We start from the raw sequence: 17,252 nt of genomic DNA, 5'->3' as shown, positions 1-17,252 counted from the left end.
GTTGTGTGTGATTTAATGGGTACATTTAAATGGGTCAAAGCATAAATTTAGCTACTTGGATACCATTATAAGAATTTAAACTCTTAGGCCTTATACAAACCAAAACCATGTATTTAATTTTTCTCATTGACTTGAAACTACTGTTCTCAAATGAATTCTGAAACTATCAAGTGTGTCATGGATTGGGCAAATGCTACTTTTGCATCACAATTTCGATGATTCCATGGACTTAACCCTTCCCTTTGGAGTTTCATCAACCAATCCAGCAAGCATTGCAGGCAAAGGCAAAAAGCCTCATCATGCAAAAAGAGTGTGTTGAGTGGTCGAAAGAAGAAAGAAGCTCGAGTAAAGTGAAAGCAAATGTCACATCGAGGGTCATATGTTCTTATCTTGTCACTTGATTGAAATCAACAAGTTTAATCCTTAAGCCTCATATAATGCAAGCAACATATCATGCAAATCTCTGAAGATAAAGTAATACTTAACTAGCTAGTGCATGAATAGACTTTAGGTTTTTATTCCTACTTACTACTAAACTAATGGTCGTCCCACAGCTTCTGCTAATTACATGTTTAGCTGAATGAATGCATGTCAATTATTGGGAATGGGCAATGATGAGGCATCCAATAATGGATCTTCATTCTTATGAACGACCAGGATAAGCAAAAGCTACAGATAGAAGGCCCTCCACATCAGTATACGATGATGATGATGACGATGATGCTGACGACCTCCAAGGACCAGCTTGCACGTCGAGAGATGCCATGGAACGAGGAGCATCCTCACTCTGAATCCTGAACACCATGGCCTCGTCCTCCACCATGGCAAAATGGGAGTTGCAGTCGTAAGAGGACCGGCAGCTGTTGCAATCCGCAAGCCAATCGTTCGTCGAGAAGATTGATGCGTAAGCAGGTGGTGCGATCCCTTCTCCAGGCGACGTCGTGCCATTTCCAAGTGCCAGTTGAGCTTGGGCTTTCAGAGAGGCTAGCTGAGCTTGCAGAAGAACAACCTACGACATGGAGGGAAAGCATTAACACCGGAAGGAATGCGGTAAAAAGATCCTTCTTGCGTGCTGAAGAGGACTCACTTGTCGCTGGAGGGCAAAGATTTGGGCGACGCAGCCGTAAACGGGGTCCAAAATCCTCGCTTGTGCCTCGTACGAGATGGTGACTGCGGCCTCGGATCGGTCGGCGGGAGGGAGGTGCATGAGGAGCTTGGACGCGTTGCTCGCCCCGAACACCTTGTGGATTGCCGCGAAGTGAGCCGCGCCCTTCTCATGGCAGAAGTGGGGAGCGAAGACGCAGCCACTGAGGCACTTCCTCCTTAGGAACTTGCAAGCTCCACAGGGAGAGCCACACCCTGCCATGTTGATTAGCCTTCGGATCGATCAAACGGGATTGGGTTGTCTTGTGCTTGTGGGTGAGGAAGAGCGACGTCTGCTTGGCTTATAAACGCTTGAAGAGAGGGGAGTCGGGATGAAAGATCAACATTGCTTGGTCTTCCGAATGGCCGACAGATTTCACTGTATTTTGTTAGAATATAGCTCAAACATCACCTCATCCCACATAATATATTTCGATTAAGCAGCCATAGAAGGTTATATTTCCTGAAGGCGTTAATCATTCACTCAACCCGAGATGCAAACATGAGAATCTTGTGATCATTTACACGAGTATTACGCCATGAACAGATTCAGTTGCTTTCCAGTGTTTGCAGTTACTGTTGTATCATTTGAGTTGGGAGATCAGAAGTGGCTGAAGCTTGTGCATGGAATTGGACTTCATCTTCCACCTTTCTATGGCTTCAGTCATGTGGGTCTGCGTGTGTGTATATATATATATATATTAGAGTTGAAGACAGCTAAAGTCACGCTTTACAGCACGAAGACACATAAGACCTTGTGATTATGATCTATTTTAGACAAGCTGATCTACGTAAATGAGTCGCTAATGTTTCACATACTGTACTCCATATGAAACATTGTGAAGTTTACGCAATAGTTTCTTGACCGAGTAATTGCTTCTGCTAGTATTAATAAGCTATCTACTAGTTGTAATGCATCCATATATTAAATGAAACAATAGCTTGAGTGAGAACGCATGGCTTTGTCTGATATATAGAGCACTTGAAGAGGAGCCATTCCCATGATGACTAGAAAAATAAAATACCACCGGTTGGTCAATTTTGGCAGGATTTGGGGAGCATTAAATATATATATATATATATATATATATATATATATATATATATATATATATATATATATATATATATATATATATGATCAAAACAAACTTTATCAATGTATTAGTTAGTCTAGAAGACCAGTCAAGCAGACAAAAAAGACATATGTGGGGCCAACACACGTGTGATCATATTATCTTCGTTTAAATCCAAGTCTCAGGAAATTTTCTGTTCCCTCTTGTTGTTGCCCTAAGATAACAACTGTTCATAGACGCGACAACCACCAAAATGTACGGTTGTGGTTGTACAACATATATCATCATATGAAGATGATGTATATATAAATATAAATATACATATATAAATACAAATATACATGTTGTATATACGTATAAATATACAATATATTATCATCAAATGGCTACATAAACATGATAGTCCCCTTCGATGAGCTCAAATGGACTTCTAATTGGTTCAACAAAATTGGGGACAAGGCCACGATAACCGACTACTTGCCTGATGATCTGGGACATGATTTTGTTATGTTCCTTTTGTTTTCTTTGGGTGCCTTAAGCTTGCGAAGACTCCTTCAATATAAAGATGATGTAACCTTATATGGTTTAGCCACTAAAGACCAGCAATGCTAACTTCAGGAGAACACAAAGGGTTTCACCTGAAGGAACAAGTGTAGTGTTGATAAATCTTGTTAATCATTAATAACTCGGTGCAGAAGTCTAGATTATGAATTGATAAATCGCAAAATAATGTAAGCAAAAAAACTTGGGAAAAATGGATCTATAGTTTGTCAACTCGACCTCTAGTGTACCAGAATAAGATAGAACACAACTTTCACAAAGGAAAGGGATCTTAAATCTCCGCCAACAGGTAGAAAATGACACGACTGTGGTGGTCTGATGGGGGAGTCGACCAACTGATTCCTACAACTCGGACTGCAGCAACCATCAAACACTTCAATTGGTTTTTGTCTTAGAAACCTTCTTTTTCGGACGCTTTGGGATGGAGTTCTTCATGCCCAGGAAAAAGAGCAACGCACCAATGAGAGCCAAATTCTGGAGAACAAAAAAAAAGAAGAAAGAAAGAATTAAGTCACATCCAATTATAACAAAATCCTAACCCACAAACAAAATAGAGAGTTGACACATGATGTGAAGGATATGTGAGGAAACCTGAATAAACTTGCTGAAAAGCTGCACAAATTCTGACTTCTCAACATCGTAGTTGTAGAAGTCATACATGACCGGAGTGATGAAAGCCAGGTAAAGAAGCTGCACATGAATAAATGTCCAAGAATCAGAAATTTGTTTTAACTACCATCACAATGTGCATCAAACGCCTCATGGCAACAAATCATAAGACAGTGATGACACCATGAAGTATGGAGTCTCTCTGCACCATCAATGGCAGAAGTAGGCAATGACAGGAAGAACTGACATATTTCATGTAAATGAAGGTACATCCACCAAACTTCAGCCTCTTGCTGTTTGGTTCCCCAATTGAAGGATTTACTTAAATCTGTAATACTGAGTTCAAACCATTTTGGATGGGTTTGGTAGATTCTGGCAAAACTGTTCAAAACTGATCAAAACCAAATAAATTAGATGGAATTACTGAAACTAGGATAAACAATCCAAACTGACTTAATCTCGAAGCTTAGGTTTCATGTATTCTGCAAGTACTAGGTCTAAGCTAAAAAACCAAAAAATGTCAGATTCAATATTGGTAAATATCCAAGCATCCCAGGCCAAAAGTTTCTCTCAAGCAAAATGCTTCCTTTCTGGACAAAACATGTAATAATAGTTATATATAAGACAACAATTACCAGTAGATATGCTCCAAACGAGCTGCTGAAGATAAACAGTAGGCCACCAAGTCCTTTCAGAAAAATGGTACCAGCAATAACCTGTCTCATCTGAAAACAGAGAACAAGAGGACATTTCAGATAAAAAATATCGGTAGACAAATATAGCATCTCAAGTATTGAAAAACAATAAAGACAGTTCCTACTTCAACATGAGGCACTTCAAAGCCAATATGTGAAGAAGCATGCCTCATGAAAAGGTTGAATTTTGGCTTAAGAGCCTTTGCAGCTGGTCCACCATTAACTCCAAATTCACTAAACCTGCCACACAATTATATGTCAGAAGAAAGCATACAGACACATTCAATGGATGTCGAAGATGCCTGAATCATACATAATGTCAGTCAATAATCTTCATCCGAGTACCGTATCTCCACAAATTATGATATATCGCATGTTACGTTCATGCAAAGTTTAACTTGCATTGGTTCAGTGAAGTCACTGGGAGCTTCCCTAGGCTCTCAAGCGAGGCTTAGGTGAGGCCCGAGCACCTCAAAATGACCCAGGCAAGGAGCCTAGGAGGGGGAACCGGGTGAGCACCTCGGTGAAACCAAGCGAATCAGAACACTTTTTAGGATTGGACCTGGTTCAAGCCATTTGATCTGATTTGATGAGTTCAAAAATCTAAATCCAAACCTCCCACTTCCAACATGTGCCTTAGTCAACCCATGCGAATCAGAACACTTTTTAGGATTGGTTCAGGTTCAAACCATTTGGTCTGATTTTGAGTCCAAAAAACTAAACCCAAACCTCCCTCTTCCCACCTGTGTGACAACCTCCATGCGTCAAAAAAAAAATCAGAACACCCTCCTTTTCTCCCTTACCTCTCTTCTATGCTTCTGTGGGCTCTAACAGCCCACCTCCACCAAGTTCCTACGATCTCTGTTTTTTTCCAGCAATTCTTGATAATAATAGCTTATGAATTGTATTAATTACTAAATTTATCACTGTTAGAATTTTGAATTGTCACCACAGTTTTAGGATCTCAAAATCTTGAGTCAGGATAACTGTAGGTAATATTGTATTGTCTAAATTTTTAATTTTTGACTATATTTTTTATAAATTTTATATTAGAAAGCGTCTCACTTCACTCGAGCGAGCACCTAAGTGAGTGCCTAGTGCCATGGGAGTTTCAAAATCTTGGTGCTTTTTAGAGTTAGCACTTTTGGCAGCATGAACCAGTTTCTAGCTCTCAAAATATCTGCTGCGCTATCTTAATACAACCAATAAAGACATTATCATATATCATCCCATTCTGTGGCATGGGCAAGATTTTATCTACCTCCCTCTATCCTTCCTCAAGCTGTGTTATCAAATAAAATTAATAGATACTTGTGTTCATCACCAAAAAAAGACCTTTACTGCAGAAGTTCCTTTGCAACAAAATAACAGACACATGACAGTAAAAGACCAAAGATTAAATGAAACTGGAAAAAGAATCTAGTAACAATAGTACAGTAGAGTCTATAGGACAAAGTTAGTCATATGTTTTACCCTAAGTGAAGGCCAAGGTTTGACTTGGGGAGATTATATAGTAACTTCTAAGGCAAGTTTTTGGCATTACTTATTGTTCTTATTATGTTTATAAAATAACAACATAAAAAATTGTAACAAATATTTTTTTTTTCAAAGTTACAGAAGTAGAAAGTTTCTATGTCTACAATTGCTTACCTTACCATCTAATATTCCTAATGAGAAATAATAAGATTGCACTCCCAACGAACTTTCTGAGAAAACACAAATGAAACATACACCATGCAAAACACAACCTAGTATTACTTCTCTAAGATGTCAATATTCTTTTATTTAAACATACTGACAAACATTAAACCATTACCATCTCATATCAGGCCAACTCAATGCTGAAGCAGGACAGGCAGACATTCAGGTATAGCCCAGTATATATAACTGTGTGTTTTTATTTAAGCTATGTATAATCACCAATAGATGGTACTTAGAAGTGATCTAGCATGTCGTGTCCTGATCCTTGTTTGGACATGCTTGATGTACCACAATATTTTTTAGTGCATAGATGTTGATGACATTTAATAACATATCATGTAGATATTCTTTGTTTAGCCATCTGACATAGTATCATCACTTTTTCTATGTTACTAATACAACAATGTCCATAAATATTCCAGTACATCAAAAAGCAAATACAGAAGAACACACACAGCAAAGAAATTCATATGTAATACTAATTTCTCGAACTGCTAAAAGAACAAAATGCTGATACTACATTTGCGAACTGTTGAAAGAAAAACATGCTGATAATTAAAGACAACCAGATGACAAACCACAGAATGTGGATAAAAGTGTCATAGCCAAATAACAGCATAAGGTACGGATACCTCAGAAGTTTCCATGATAAAAAAAAATGCTAATATAAAAAGGTAAAAAGAGTATGATCACTCTCCAATTAAATCCTTTCAGGAAGGGTTGATTCCTTCCTTCGCATTTGTTTCTCTTAAAGCCTCTCCTTTTTGGGACCATATCAAGAAAAAATTCTAATTTGCTGAGACTAGTCAACCATTCAGTTTTACTAGTCAGCTTAAAAGCTCCATACTCCAAATTACCAGTATTTTTTAACCGATCAAGAACAAAATCCATAGGAAGTCTATTGCTCTCTCTGTTGTACCAATCAAATAACATCGAACTCGAGGCAAACTTTTATCCAACCAGGTACTCCCTATTGCCTATAACTACTTACAATTGCCCATTTAATGAACGTGTACCCAATAAAGATCGTAGTGCATCAAATTAAATGACAAACAAAGAGAAGAAAAAATTGAAGATCTAACTTACTTCCAACAAGAATCCTTAAAATAAACAGATCATATCAATAGAAAACAAAACTTAAACAATGAGAGAAGAAAGCATCGGACAGAGACCTCACATAAGAGATCAAGAGATAGATCAAAGAACAAAATCTACCGAATCAACCTCAGCAAACTAGATCCGAGCAAAACCGCCAGTTCAGGCAAGAAAGCATCACCAGAAAACGCCTCCAAAAGAAACAAAACGAGCTCATCAGATCACCCATAGGCGACCAACACAACAAGAGAGCAAAATTCATTAAGTCCTGGTCTCTATAGCCAAATACCCCCAAATTTAGAAAGCCCGGAACAATAGAAAAACCAAGAGAAACCCACAAACGAAACGCGTCAAAAGAATTGAAAGAAAAACGGAGAAACTGCAGATCCAAATAAGACAAGCAAAAGATCAATAAGTAGGAGGAAAAGAAAAGAAGGGAAAGAAAGCGAGGGAGACTGAGATTACTCCTGGTAAGCGGAGAGGAGGAAGACGGACGCGAATAGAACCCTCCCAGCGAAGGAAACAAACCCCATCTCCGATCCGAAAAGGGCAGGAGAACAAAAATCTCCGATCCAAAAGGGGATGGAGAGAGATGGGAAGGGATCACTGTCTCGGTCTCTTGCTCCGATCCGCCGATTCTCGGAGGCGCAGCGAAGGATCGCAAGGCTAAATAGAGGGAGATCGCTCGGGTCCTCACCTACCTCTTTGAAAGGCCACAAGTCCATTTGCTGACGCCCAGTACTCGATCTGGACCGTCCATTCCGGTAGACTCCGCGCACGGAGCGTCCATCTAGATCATGCGCGGCGCAGGTTACTGCAGAGGGCGAGGACGATTCAAAATGCCGTGTTTGCTATGCAATCGCCCAGAAACTTCAAGGAAATATCCGCATTGCCTCTCCGGTCTACCCCAAGTCTTCTACCGCATGTTCTATCTTATGCGACACTTCACTGGCCGTCCGATTCGTTCTAGGGAGGTTGAGATAGACAGTGCTCGTGCGGACTCGTGCGTGTATGAACAGTTCGGTCGGAGTTATTCGAAATTTGAATGGATGCATCTCTAGCCGTCGGATCATATGATCGAGAGGAGCGATGACGGTGGAGATCAGCCGATGTAAGTCACGCGGCGCCATAAATTGGTGTTACGGGTTGCAGCGTCCTTAAATCGCAGTGCTACTGACCAACCTGCATCGATGGAGCCTAATTTATTAGTACAAAAGGGTTGAAAAGGTGTCTAAATGACAAAAATATCCTTTCCATGCATTTCCTACCTTTAACCGCCATTATAAATGTAAAAACATCGCGAGAAGGCCCATCCATGAACGAAGCCAGCTTCCACAACTACCATATCAATGGCGTCATTGCCGGCGTTCCGAGTTCTCGTCATTACCATATCAATAGCTGAATCCACTTTGCCCCTCACCTTCTTCGACTTAGCATGGGTAAACGCTGGAGCGGTGGAACGAGTTTTCTTCTACCAAATCCCCCACTCCACCTCCGACTTCTTCGACTCCATCCTCACCTTCTTCGCTTGCCGGCAAGATCTGCCACCCCCTCGACAAGTACGAGATCCACTACGCCGACGGCGGCGACTCTGTCCCATTCACGGTGGCGGAGTACGAGGCGGACTTCGAGGATATCTCCGGCACCCATGCACGTGACATCAACGTGCTGCGACCCTTGGTTCCCCAGCTACCCAAGTCTGACGACGGCCGAGTGCCGCCGCTGGCCTTGCAGGTGACAGTATTCCCAAACCAAGGCGCGGCCATCGGCGTGGCTGTGCACCACGCCGCATGCGACGGCTTAAGCTCCACGCGGTTCATGTCTTCTTGGGCCTCGACACGCGCGCGGTCCAAAGGCTTGGCGGGGGCCTTAGCGTCGCCGCCCGTCTTCGACAGGAGTATGATTGCAAGATCTCTTCGAGACCGTCACTCATATCATGTGGATATAAACTATGGATTCAGGGAAAAGATTGAAAGATTCTTGACAAACATGTGTGTTTGGCAGTAAAGTTGCAGTTTCATTTGAGAACAAGTTGACAAGTCAAAAAGTCAGCATTGAGCAGGAAACAGTAGATGGACATGCTAGTTAAACATTATTATAGAATTTTAGGTATTTGAATCCATCAACTGCATCAGCAGCTGCACAGTCCAAGATAAGCTCTACCAGGTCCAGTATGATCTTGGTCATCATACAAGTCACCAAGTTATGGTGGATGAGTAGTACAAGTCTGCAATACAAGGACTGGTGTGTTTCTCAGCCCTCTTCCTTGCACAGAACCTCTTCCAAGAGAAGTATACTTGTACCAAAACCAACTAGGAAAGGGCAACACTAAAATTTACCCTCGACGAAACTCAACTGTCATCAATATCACAAATATAGACTGACCCGTATGATATATTTGTACAGAGATCCAGCAAGATTGGTTTTCTTCTCGGATAAGCTTGATCGCCGCATCTTATTGAGCCACAAAAGCCATGTAAATTCTTTAGGTTCAGAGTATCAGTTTTCTCAATTCCAAATATCAATGTTTGGAATGAAGGAAACTAAGGACCAAGCAATTCGTCAAACAAACTTTAGTCAATGATGGTAGTTGTCCGATACGGATTTCTCATCAATGATATTCCATAAATTTTTTATATCAAACGCTTTGTCATAATTAGCGAGTTTTGTCTATCTCATAATATTTAAATATATTTTTTTAATAGACAAGCAATATTACTCACATCTTACTATGAGAGACGTAAATATACTACACATAAAATGATTGTTGAATTTTAGATTTTGATAATAAAATTAATTAATGAGTTTATCATATTAACATGTTTTTGAAATGAATAATGCATGAAATACTTCAATCATGGACTCGGACCACCAAGGGTTGAACATTGTGTTGGGAAATTATTGTGTCGAAAATTAAACGTCAAGCCAGAGAATTGGTCGACATACAAAAATCAAACTTTATGCTAGAGGTTCGAGCATCGTGTCAGAAGAATCAAATATTGTGTTGAAAGACAAATATTGTGTTGAAAGACTGGATGTCATAAAAAATTTGATATCCCGATGAAATAAACGATATGTCGAAAGAAAGGACGATATGTTGGATATTCGAACAAAATACCGGAACATCGAATGACACGCTGGAATAACGTATAATGTGTCGAAAGCTTTGTAAATGTGTCATATGTGTGGTTGATTTGTCAAAGTTTTGATTGAAGTCACTATGAGTCAATTTGAGTTGGTATTGGGCTTAAATTATTCTAACTTATCAAGGAAGTCATCGAGCTTAAATCAAGATCAAATTGAGCATATTAGAAGGTCAAACCAGTGGTCTAAACCAAGCCTGGGCCATAGTATTACTAGGCCCAAGCGATAGTATCGTCTAAGTCAATTGACAAGTATTGCATATACTTTATCGACGTTTTCCAATAATGGTAACATCTAGTTCGAAGGTAGTATTGCCTAGGCCAATAATAGTATCGCCAGAGCCAATATTTGCAATCTGGTTATAGCGGTAGTATCGGCCAATGTCAATGGTAGTACCGCTTGCACTTCGAAATTTTGGGGATTTGAATTTTTGACTAAATCTTAAAGCCTTTTGAGACATATAAATATCCCACTCAGGCTTAGTTGATGGAGTATTTATTCCCGAGCAAAAAATATATTGTAAACTCTCATTTTGAGCATAGTTTGAGTCTCCTCCTCCTCTTGAGTTTGATCATAATTCTAAGTTAGAGATTTTATATAAAAAAAATATGAATGTTATCTAAAAAGAAAAAACACTTAACAAGAGCCATTAAAAAATAAGATCGATAATAAAAGTAAATAGTTTTGAAAAAAGAGAAATCAGAAATAGATGTAGGTCAAGAAAACTGAACCATGATAAATTAATTTGCTTAAAAGATCGATAATAAAAGTGACCATGATAAATTAGTTTGTCGAGAAAATCGAACCATGATAAATTAGTTTGTCTCTTCCTACTTGTTCTTTACTTGTGTCATAATTTTATTTTCTTTACTTATAATTTTAATTTGTTCAATCGAAATTTTAAAATATATTAATTTATCGATCAAATTTTAAAATTAATTAAAAAATATTATTATACTAATTTACCCTGTCTCTCTGTCATTAAGTTCTTGGTATGGTAAAGCAGACATCTATAATCCATCGATTCATTTTAGAAGACAGAAATGTGAGAAAACAATAAATAGATTACCCTTTTAACAATATGCAAGAACGAATGTGTCTCTCCCCGACATAATGCATTCATCATCAGGCTAATTGGCTGTAAAATTTCATGAATCGCATCAAAAGAAATAGCATAGTCAGAATGCAATCATTGTTCTGCTGATGAGCAAACACATGAATCTCAAGAACTCGAGAAATGGTTGATGAGACAGAGCACTAGCCCTTCAGTTCCAATTGGCCATAGTCGATTCCAAAAGCACAATTCATCGGATTCTTGAGATCTCGAAACCCTAACCCTAATTCCAAGCCAATCGAGAAGGGAGAGGAGGAAGATTTTGGAGATTTGGGCGAGGCGAAGCTTTCGAATATATAACAAAAGATTTATAAGTTTCGCTTAAGCCTTTATTAAAGTGAAATATATAACAAAATTAAAATGGCAACTTTCAGTCAGTTTATATATTAAAAATTCCTTATTGTGACTAATTAAACCTATTTCCGCTAAGAGGTATTCACTGCATATAATGAATCAAATGCTCATTATTACGATTGAAATAAAATTAGCTTAGCTAGAAAGCATAGTTTATTATGATGAGATCCAAAAGTCTTAACGCAAGAGAAATATTTTATAGTTATGACGAAGTCCAAAAAGATCGTTCAGAATTTTCGTTCAAGTCAAAACGAAATAATAAATAATAAATAAAGTATTGGAACGGAAAAAGGGTGCAGACTATTTTATTTATCATAGGGTGGGACCCTTTTGTATGGACTCGTCATTCAATATCTTTTTAATGTAGTCAAAGGAATCTATTAATGCATTAACGTGTGACCCATCATAGACAATGGGACTATGCAACGAGATATGCACAATCGATGAGACCATATGTGCGCACTCGAGAGATTGTGTGATATGACTTAATACTAATTGGATGGATATTGGCAACCTTTTAACGCCTTAAACATGTAAGCAACACTTGTAGGAATGTATATATTAAAAGCCATACACGAGAGAAGAATAGATTTGTGGAATTTTGATATCAACTATTTAAATATATTGTCATCGTCAGAAGAATAATATTTTTATCGAATAGGTTTGCCACTGAATACAAAAGTAGACACGCCAAATAAAGTAGATCATGATCTTTGAACTTTCAGATTGCCGATACCGAGGCAAAACCAACTTGAATTCCTCGAGAGTTCTGGACTCAGAATGTTCTGAAACCACTCCTCGTCTCCCCACCCCTCTCCAGGAAGCTTCCTCAAAGCTTGCAAACCCAGCTTCACCTACCCTTCACCTTGGTGGGGCGGGGGGGGGGGGGGGGGGTGTCAGCAACAAGCTCTGTGGGACCTCGATGGTGAGGGGTGGCACAAGAACAAGCGGTGCAAGGAGATGGCCTGGTTCACCGCACTTGGGAAGGCGGGCTCTGCTGCCTGCCACATGTTCAAAGCATGTCCTGCTTCAGACAGTGACATGGTAGGAATTCTCACAGTGTGTCTACAGAAGCGGTGGCAGCTCAGTTCCTGATCTCGGTTTCGTTTGCTTGCCTTTGTGTTGCATCGCCACGGTCGAACATGAGGTGATGACGAGATGAAGGCGATTGGGAGCATATTCCTGTTTTACAACTCGAGTGCGGCACGTAATTGCCACTGATTTGGATTGATGTCTTCCGATTACATCACCGGGTGTCCCATCACACAGTCTTCTTCTGCAAACAAGCTCCTCTACCTTATTGCCAAGCAATATATCAAGCTAGCTTTTGCTTAGCTTGGATGCACCATTGATTTTTCACTCACAAAATATGAGAGAGAGAGAGAGAGAGAGAGAGAGAGAGAGAGAGAAGAAGAAGAATAAAAAGAAAAGTAGATGGACTCATTGAATTGCTAAGTAGACCATGAATATTTTACTACCTAGCCATGTTGAAACGTAGAAGGTAGTCAAAAATGTCAATAGCCTGGTTTGACAGGGGACTTCACACCTGTAGCTCCACTTTCATCCCTCATATTCTTTTAGGTGTGTCTTTGTGCAGACCAACTCTGCCGATTGCTTGCAAAAATCTCACAGTGAGATGTGATTTCGTATCCCTCTTTCTGAAACACTTTGGTCACCTTGATTTGTTTCTGGAGCAGAAGCAGCAGCAGCAGCTCTGCAAAAGTTGCTTCTCTTGAAGCAGAAGAAGAAGCTTCAGTTGATTACTATCTTCTCCAAAGGTTACATGGAACATGAACTGACAACATACTACAGACATATGTTTTGGCATATGAACAATGGGAACTAAGCATGATGATGCAAAATTTGCCGTGCAAACTCTGTGCTGTGCTGTCAGCTGATCCTGCCAGCTCAGTATCAATACCAGTGGAGTCAGATGGAGAAATCACCAAGAGTTATTGTGACATTCCATCCCTCTGCTCCACTAGCTTGTCGTGGTCCTTTACACACCACACTTCCCAGGATTGAAGCCTTCCCAAACCACTACTCCTGTTCAATATATATGTCTACATATATAGAAAGAGATAGCGAGAGGAAAGGCTGATCTCACATAGAGTTGTTTGTTATTGGGCCCAGTGGTGTGGGATGCTCTTCTCTGACCCGGCCGCCGTGCGAGATTGACTCACGTGCTCTTTTTAGTCATTCCAGGGGCGAGGGGGCCACCTCCTCCCACCTGGGCCCCAGCATGCGATGCCTTCGATTCGCACAAGTCCAAGTGGCCCCTCTTTTGTCCGATCCGTTCCCTCCCGCTCTCATCTCCTTCAAGTATAAGAGGAGGCGGGCTCCAGCCGTCCTTACGATCAAGCTTAGCAGTTGCACTGATACTACTGAGACAAGCGGAAGGCAGAAGCGATCTCTATCTTGTCTTCCTCTTCGATGGATTACTCTCTCTCCTTTCACTCCCATAACCAGGAACACTCATCCGAGTCCTCCACGTACTCGCCCAGGTCCTCGGCAACCGACGGCTTCGGGCTCGTCTGCCCTGACAAGCCCCTTCCGTTCGACGAGAACGACTCCGAGGAGATGCTGCTGCTTAGCATGCTCGCAGAGGCCTCAGGCAAGGCGGCGTCGTCGTCCTCGTCGGAGGTCCTTGACAGCCGCAGTTCACCCCGACCCAAGGAAGAAGAGGTGGAATCGAGAAGCAAGGTGGGTCATGACACAAAGGGAGAGAAGCCCTACCGCGGGGTGAGACGGCGGCCGTGGGGGAAGTTCGCCGCCGAGATAAGAGACTCAACGCGGCGCGGGATTCGCGTGTGGCTGGGAACGTTCGACAGCGCGGAGGCAGCTGCGCTGGCTTACGACCAGGCGGCGTTCTCGATGCGGGGGACGACGGCGGTGCTCAATTTCCCGGTGGAGAGAGTTCGGGAGTCGCTGCGGGGCGTGAAGTACGAGGAGGCGGAGATTGGGCTGTCGCCCGTGGTGGCGCTCAAGCGGAGGAATACCCTGAGGAGGAAGTCGACGAGCAAGAAGGCCAAAGGCCGGGAGGTGAGGACGGCGGAGAGTGTGGTGGAGTTGGAGGACCTGGGAGCAGAGTACTTGGAGGAGCTCTTGAGCACCTCAGGGTTTGCCAGGCCGTGGTGAACCGCAACTCTCAATCCTCGAGACCATGTTCTCTGTATACCTTTCTTGTTTCCTTTCTTCTTTCCTTCGTTCAATTGTTCCAATCCTGCAGCACAAAGAAGCTCTAAGAATTCTACTTCTTTCTCTGTTCCAGTGTAAAAGCGTTCGTGTTATGATCAGAGCTCGCAATCACAACATATCTATCATCAAAATCCTAAAAAAGATCAGCATTACAGTAAATTTTCATGAATCTAACTATTTTTTTTATTTAATATCATTAAAAACATATTTCTCCCATATAAAATATGGATTCAAACCTGAGACTTATTGCTTTTGAAATAATATACTGATCAACTCGAATGTCTCAACCTGAAACCTCTCGACAGAAACATGTAATTACTTAAAGCTACTCTTTCAATTGGAATCCGATCCATCTAGTTTCATCGAGTGTGAATAATCTAGGATCGGCTCGTGCATGCCAGTCTATAATGGTTGGCGTTCCTACTGCAATCTTTTTCTACCATAGTTTCAAAAGCAATCTTCTGCTGGTTCATGAGAAAGCCAGGTGCCCTCTGACCCACAAGGATCAGGGCACCACCACTCCAAGTCATCATCTGTTGATGGCTATGGCTGCTGTGAAGGAGATGGTGGTGTTGTCCAAGGGGGATGCATTGCCAAATTCTTGGAGTCATGGGTCATTGTCTCTACTTGTCATTTTCCATGCGTGCTGCTTCATGGAAGCTTCCCCTGCCCATTTATCCGCTGATGATTTGAATAACATTGTGGAGCGACGAAGAGTTGTGTAGGTCAAGTTGACCAGTCAAATTCAAGGTTTTTGTGCTTGCTTTGCCTGTTCCTCATTTAAATAACCTTTTCGTGCAAGCTCTTGGATTAAGCCTTGCAGAACGCAGGCGTTGAATCCCATCCATCATCAAGTAATGCTTTATATATCCAATATAAAATATATTGTTCTATATTATGCTTGATCCAGTTCATTAATTCCCTCGAGAACTACGATACTCTTCTCTTCCTCAGCTCTGAGTTCTTCTATCAGGAGAAGATACTTGACTTCAAATCCTCTCGATGCTTCTGCAAAAGCTGAGAACGTGAGATGAAAGCCTCCAGTAGTAGCCAGGATCGTACAGGGCTGCAGTCTAATATTAATACTTCCAATGATGTGAAAAAAACACAATATATCAAGGTATTTAAAGCTGCGTATGATCCAACATTAACCAAATAGAACAAAAAAAAACACAAAGTCGAACAATTAAGGGCCATATGCTTGCTTGAACATACCAAATATATTTATTTTCTTTTACAGAAATCAAGAACATATACAAAGATATATTTGATGCATAAACAAATATATATATATATATATATATATATATATTTATGTTTAATGCTTGCTGAATATTCTACTGAAATAAAGAAAAAGTTGATCGACTCAGAAAGAAAATCTAGCCAGGATCATGATCACTTCATTCTCTCTGCGTAAGCTCACTTGAAGTGACAGCCAAGTGCAAGAAAGAAAGAAAGAAAAAAAGAAAGAAAATAAAAGAATGATAAGTGCGTTCTTTCGTGGAGGGAGGCTCATAAGAACGATAATTCAAGACCAGAGACAAACAAGATATCGTCCATTGGTTGTTTTGGAGAGTCTCATTTGTTTGTTCCTTTGAGAGAACTCTCACTATAACTTTTATCTCCGGAGTTGTCTTTTCGTGCCAACTCAAGAGCAATTCTGGGGAGGTTCTTCCAAAGACTAGCCCTGTTGGATGGGCATGATTCAGTTCCCGGCTTACGTCGCAACTTAGCTTACGACACTTGGGAAGCATTTTCTTTATTGGCAACCAAAAGCATTTTTGTTTTATGTTGTTTTGCATTTGAAAATAAAATTCTACGTTATTCTATCTAAAAACTTCAATTAACATATTCCTCTCAAACATGATTAATATATAGTTTTGTTCATGAATCTTCGATTAATCAGGATATATATTGAACAAAAAATTGATCATAAAATCTTTATTTTTTTATTAATGTAATTCTATCTTAAAACTTAAGACATAATATATCATACTATGTGTATTTTATCATCGACAAACATTTTATATGACAAAACTAAGGGAACTTCATAGGGCAGTTTATCAAAAAAAAACCCCACTATTTGTTTTTTTTACTAGATTGCACCCCTTATTTGAACCTCCTAATGAATCATTTAATTTAGATTAAATTTATATAAATCGAGTCTATATATATATATATAAATGTATGCATGTAAAGTTAGGGTGGTGGACACAAAGATTATTGAATATGTAAGAGGTTATATATTAGTATTGGTGGTATGGTCTAATTTATTAGTATATATAAATTAGTTTATAGAATATTTTTGAATAACAAGCAAATAACAATATCATTTCAAAATTTGTGTTTATAATATATTTTTGTAAAACTCTTTTAAGCTCTGAATATCTTTAAATATCTATGGAACATGAAGAAATTAAGTGTCAAATATCACAAATATATTATTATATAGAACATTATCATATCAAAAATTTTAGATTTCACAATTTCATACCTGTTCAATGTATAAAGTTCAACTTCATCTAAATAAACCATAGTATTAAAGTCATATTCTTCTATAAC

At 39.9% G+C, this 17,252-nt stretch overlaps 4 protein-coding genes across 4 annotated transcripts; 2 read left to right on the top strand and 2 right to left on the bottom strand.

Moving 5' to 3' along the window:
• Positions 1-618: 618 nt before the first annotated feature.
• Positions 619-1,438, bottom strand: LOC135672510 (LOB domain-containing protein CRL1-like). The gene is made up of 2 exons (XM_065180989.1): positions 1,088-1,438; positions 619-1,009 (listed from the first exon to the last, which is right to left on the bottom strand). Exons 1-2 carry the CDS (start codon positions 1,364-1,366, stop codon positions 644-646), a joined length of 645 nt encoding a protein of 214 aa, XP_065037061.1. The 5' UTR covers positions 1,367-1,438; the 3' UTR covers positions 619-643.
• A 1,459-nt stretch (positions 1,439-2,897) lies between these two features.
• Positions 2,898-7,620, bottom strand: LOC135652591 (uncharacterized). Its single transcript, XM_065173637.1, has 5 exons — positions 7,346-7,620; positions 4,210-4,324; positions 4,025-4,114; positions 3,372-3,470; positions 2,898-3,254 (listed from the first exon to the last, which is right to left on the bottom strand). The coding sequence occupies exons 1-5, from the start codon at positions 7,603-7,605 to the stop codon at positions 3,156-3,158; spliced, it is 663 nt and encodes a 220-aa protein (XP_065029709.1). The 5' UTR covers positions 7,606-7,620; the 3' UTR covers positions 2,898-3,155.
• A 609-nt stretch (positions 7,621-8,229) lies between these two features.
• Positions 8,230-8,887, top strand: LOC103988705 (phenolic glucoside malonyltransferase 1-like). The gene is made up of 2 exons (XM_018824692.2): positions 8,230-8,319; positions 8,420-8,887. Exons 1-2 carry the CDS (start codon positions 8,230-8,232, stop codon positions 8,885-8,887), a joined length of 558 nt encoding a protein of 185 aa, XP_018680237.2.
• A 4,957-nt stretch (positions 8,888-13,844) lies between these two features.
• LOC103983138 (ethylene-response factor C3) lies at positions 13,845-14,762 on the top strand. The gene has a single exon (XM_009400351.3). It carries the CDS (start codon positions 13,926-13,928, stop codon positions 14,628-14,630), a length of 705 nt encoding a protein of 234 aa, XP_009398626.2. The 5' UTR covers positions 13,845-13,925; the 3' UTR covers positions 14,631-14,762.
• The last annotated feature ends 2,490 nt before the right edge of the window (positions 14,763-17,252 follow it).

This window comes from Musa acuminata, chromosome BXJ1-4 (genome assembly GCF_036884655.1).
Source record: "Musa acuminata AAA Group cultivar baxijiao chromosome BXJ1-4, Cavendish_Baxijiao_AAA, whole genome shotgun sequence".
Classification (NCBI taxonomy): Eukaryota; Viridiplantae; Streptophyta; class Magnoliopsida; order Zingiberales; family Musaceae; genus Musa; species Musa acuminata.
Note: the sequence above shows the minus strand (reverse complement) of the source record. Positions and strands in the feature narration are given on the sequence as shown.

What these genes read in the sequence shown, in the direction of transcription:
- LOC103983138 (XM_009400351.3), top strand. Translation starts at nt 13,926, where the DNA reads ATGGATTACTCTCTCTCCTTTCACTCCCATAACCAGGAACACTCATCC.
- LOC135652591 (XM_065173637.1), bottom strand. Translation starts at nt 7,605, where the DNA reads ATGGACTTGTGGCCTTTCAAAGAGGTAGGTGAGGACCCGAGCGATCTC. An exon ending in CTCCTCTCCGCTTACCAGGA is followed by an intron (nt 4,325 to 7,345) that starts GTAATCTCAGTC and finishes ATTGTGTGGCAG; the next exon opens with GTTTAGTGAATTTGGAGTTA. An exon ending in TTGAAGTGCCTCATGTTGAA is followed by an intron (nt 4,115 to 4,209) that starts GTAGGAACTGTC and finishes CTCTGTTTTCAG; the next exon opens with ATGAGACAGGTTATTGCTGG.
- LOC135672510 (XM_065180989.1), bottom strand. Translation starts at nt 1,366, where the DNA reads ATGGCAGGGTGTGGCTCTCCCTGTGGAGCTTGCAAGTTCCTAAGGAGG. An exon ending in TCTTTGCCCTCCAGCGACAA is followed by an intron (nt 1,010 to 1,087) that starts GTGAGTCCTCTT and finishes TCCATGTCGTAG; the next exon opens with GTTGTTCTTCTGCAAGCTCA.
- LOC103988705 (XM_018824692.2), top strand. Translation starts at nt 8,230, where the DNA reads ATGGCGTCATTGCCGGCGTTCCGAGTTCTCGTCATTACCATATCAATA. An exon ending in CCTTCTTCGACTTAGCATGG is followed by an intron (nt 8,320 to 8,419) that starts GTAAACGCTGGA and finishes CTTGCCGGCAAG; the next exon opens with ATCTGCCACCCCCTCGACAA.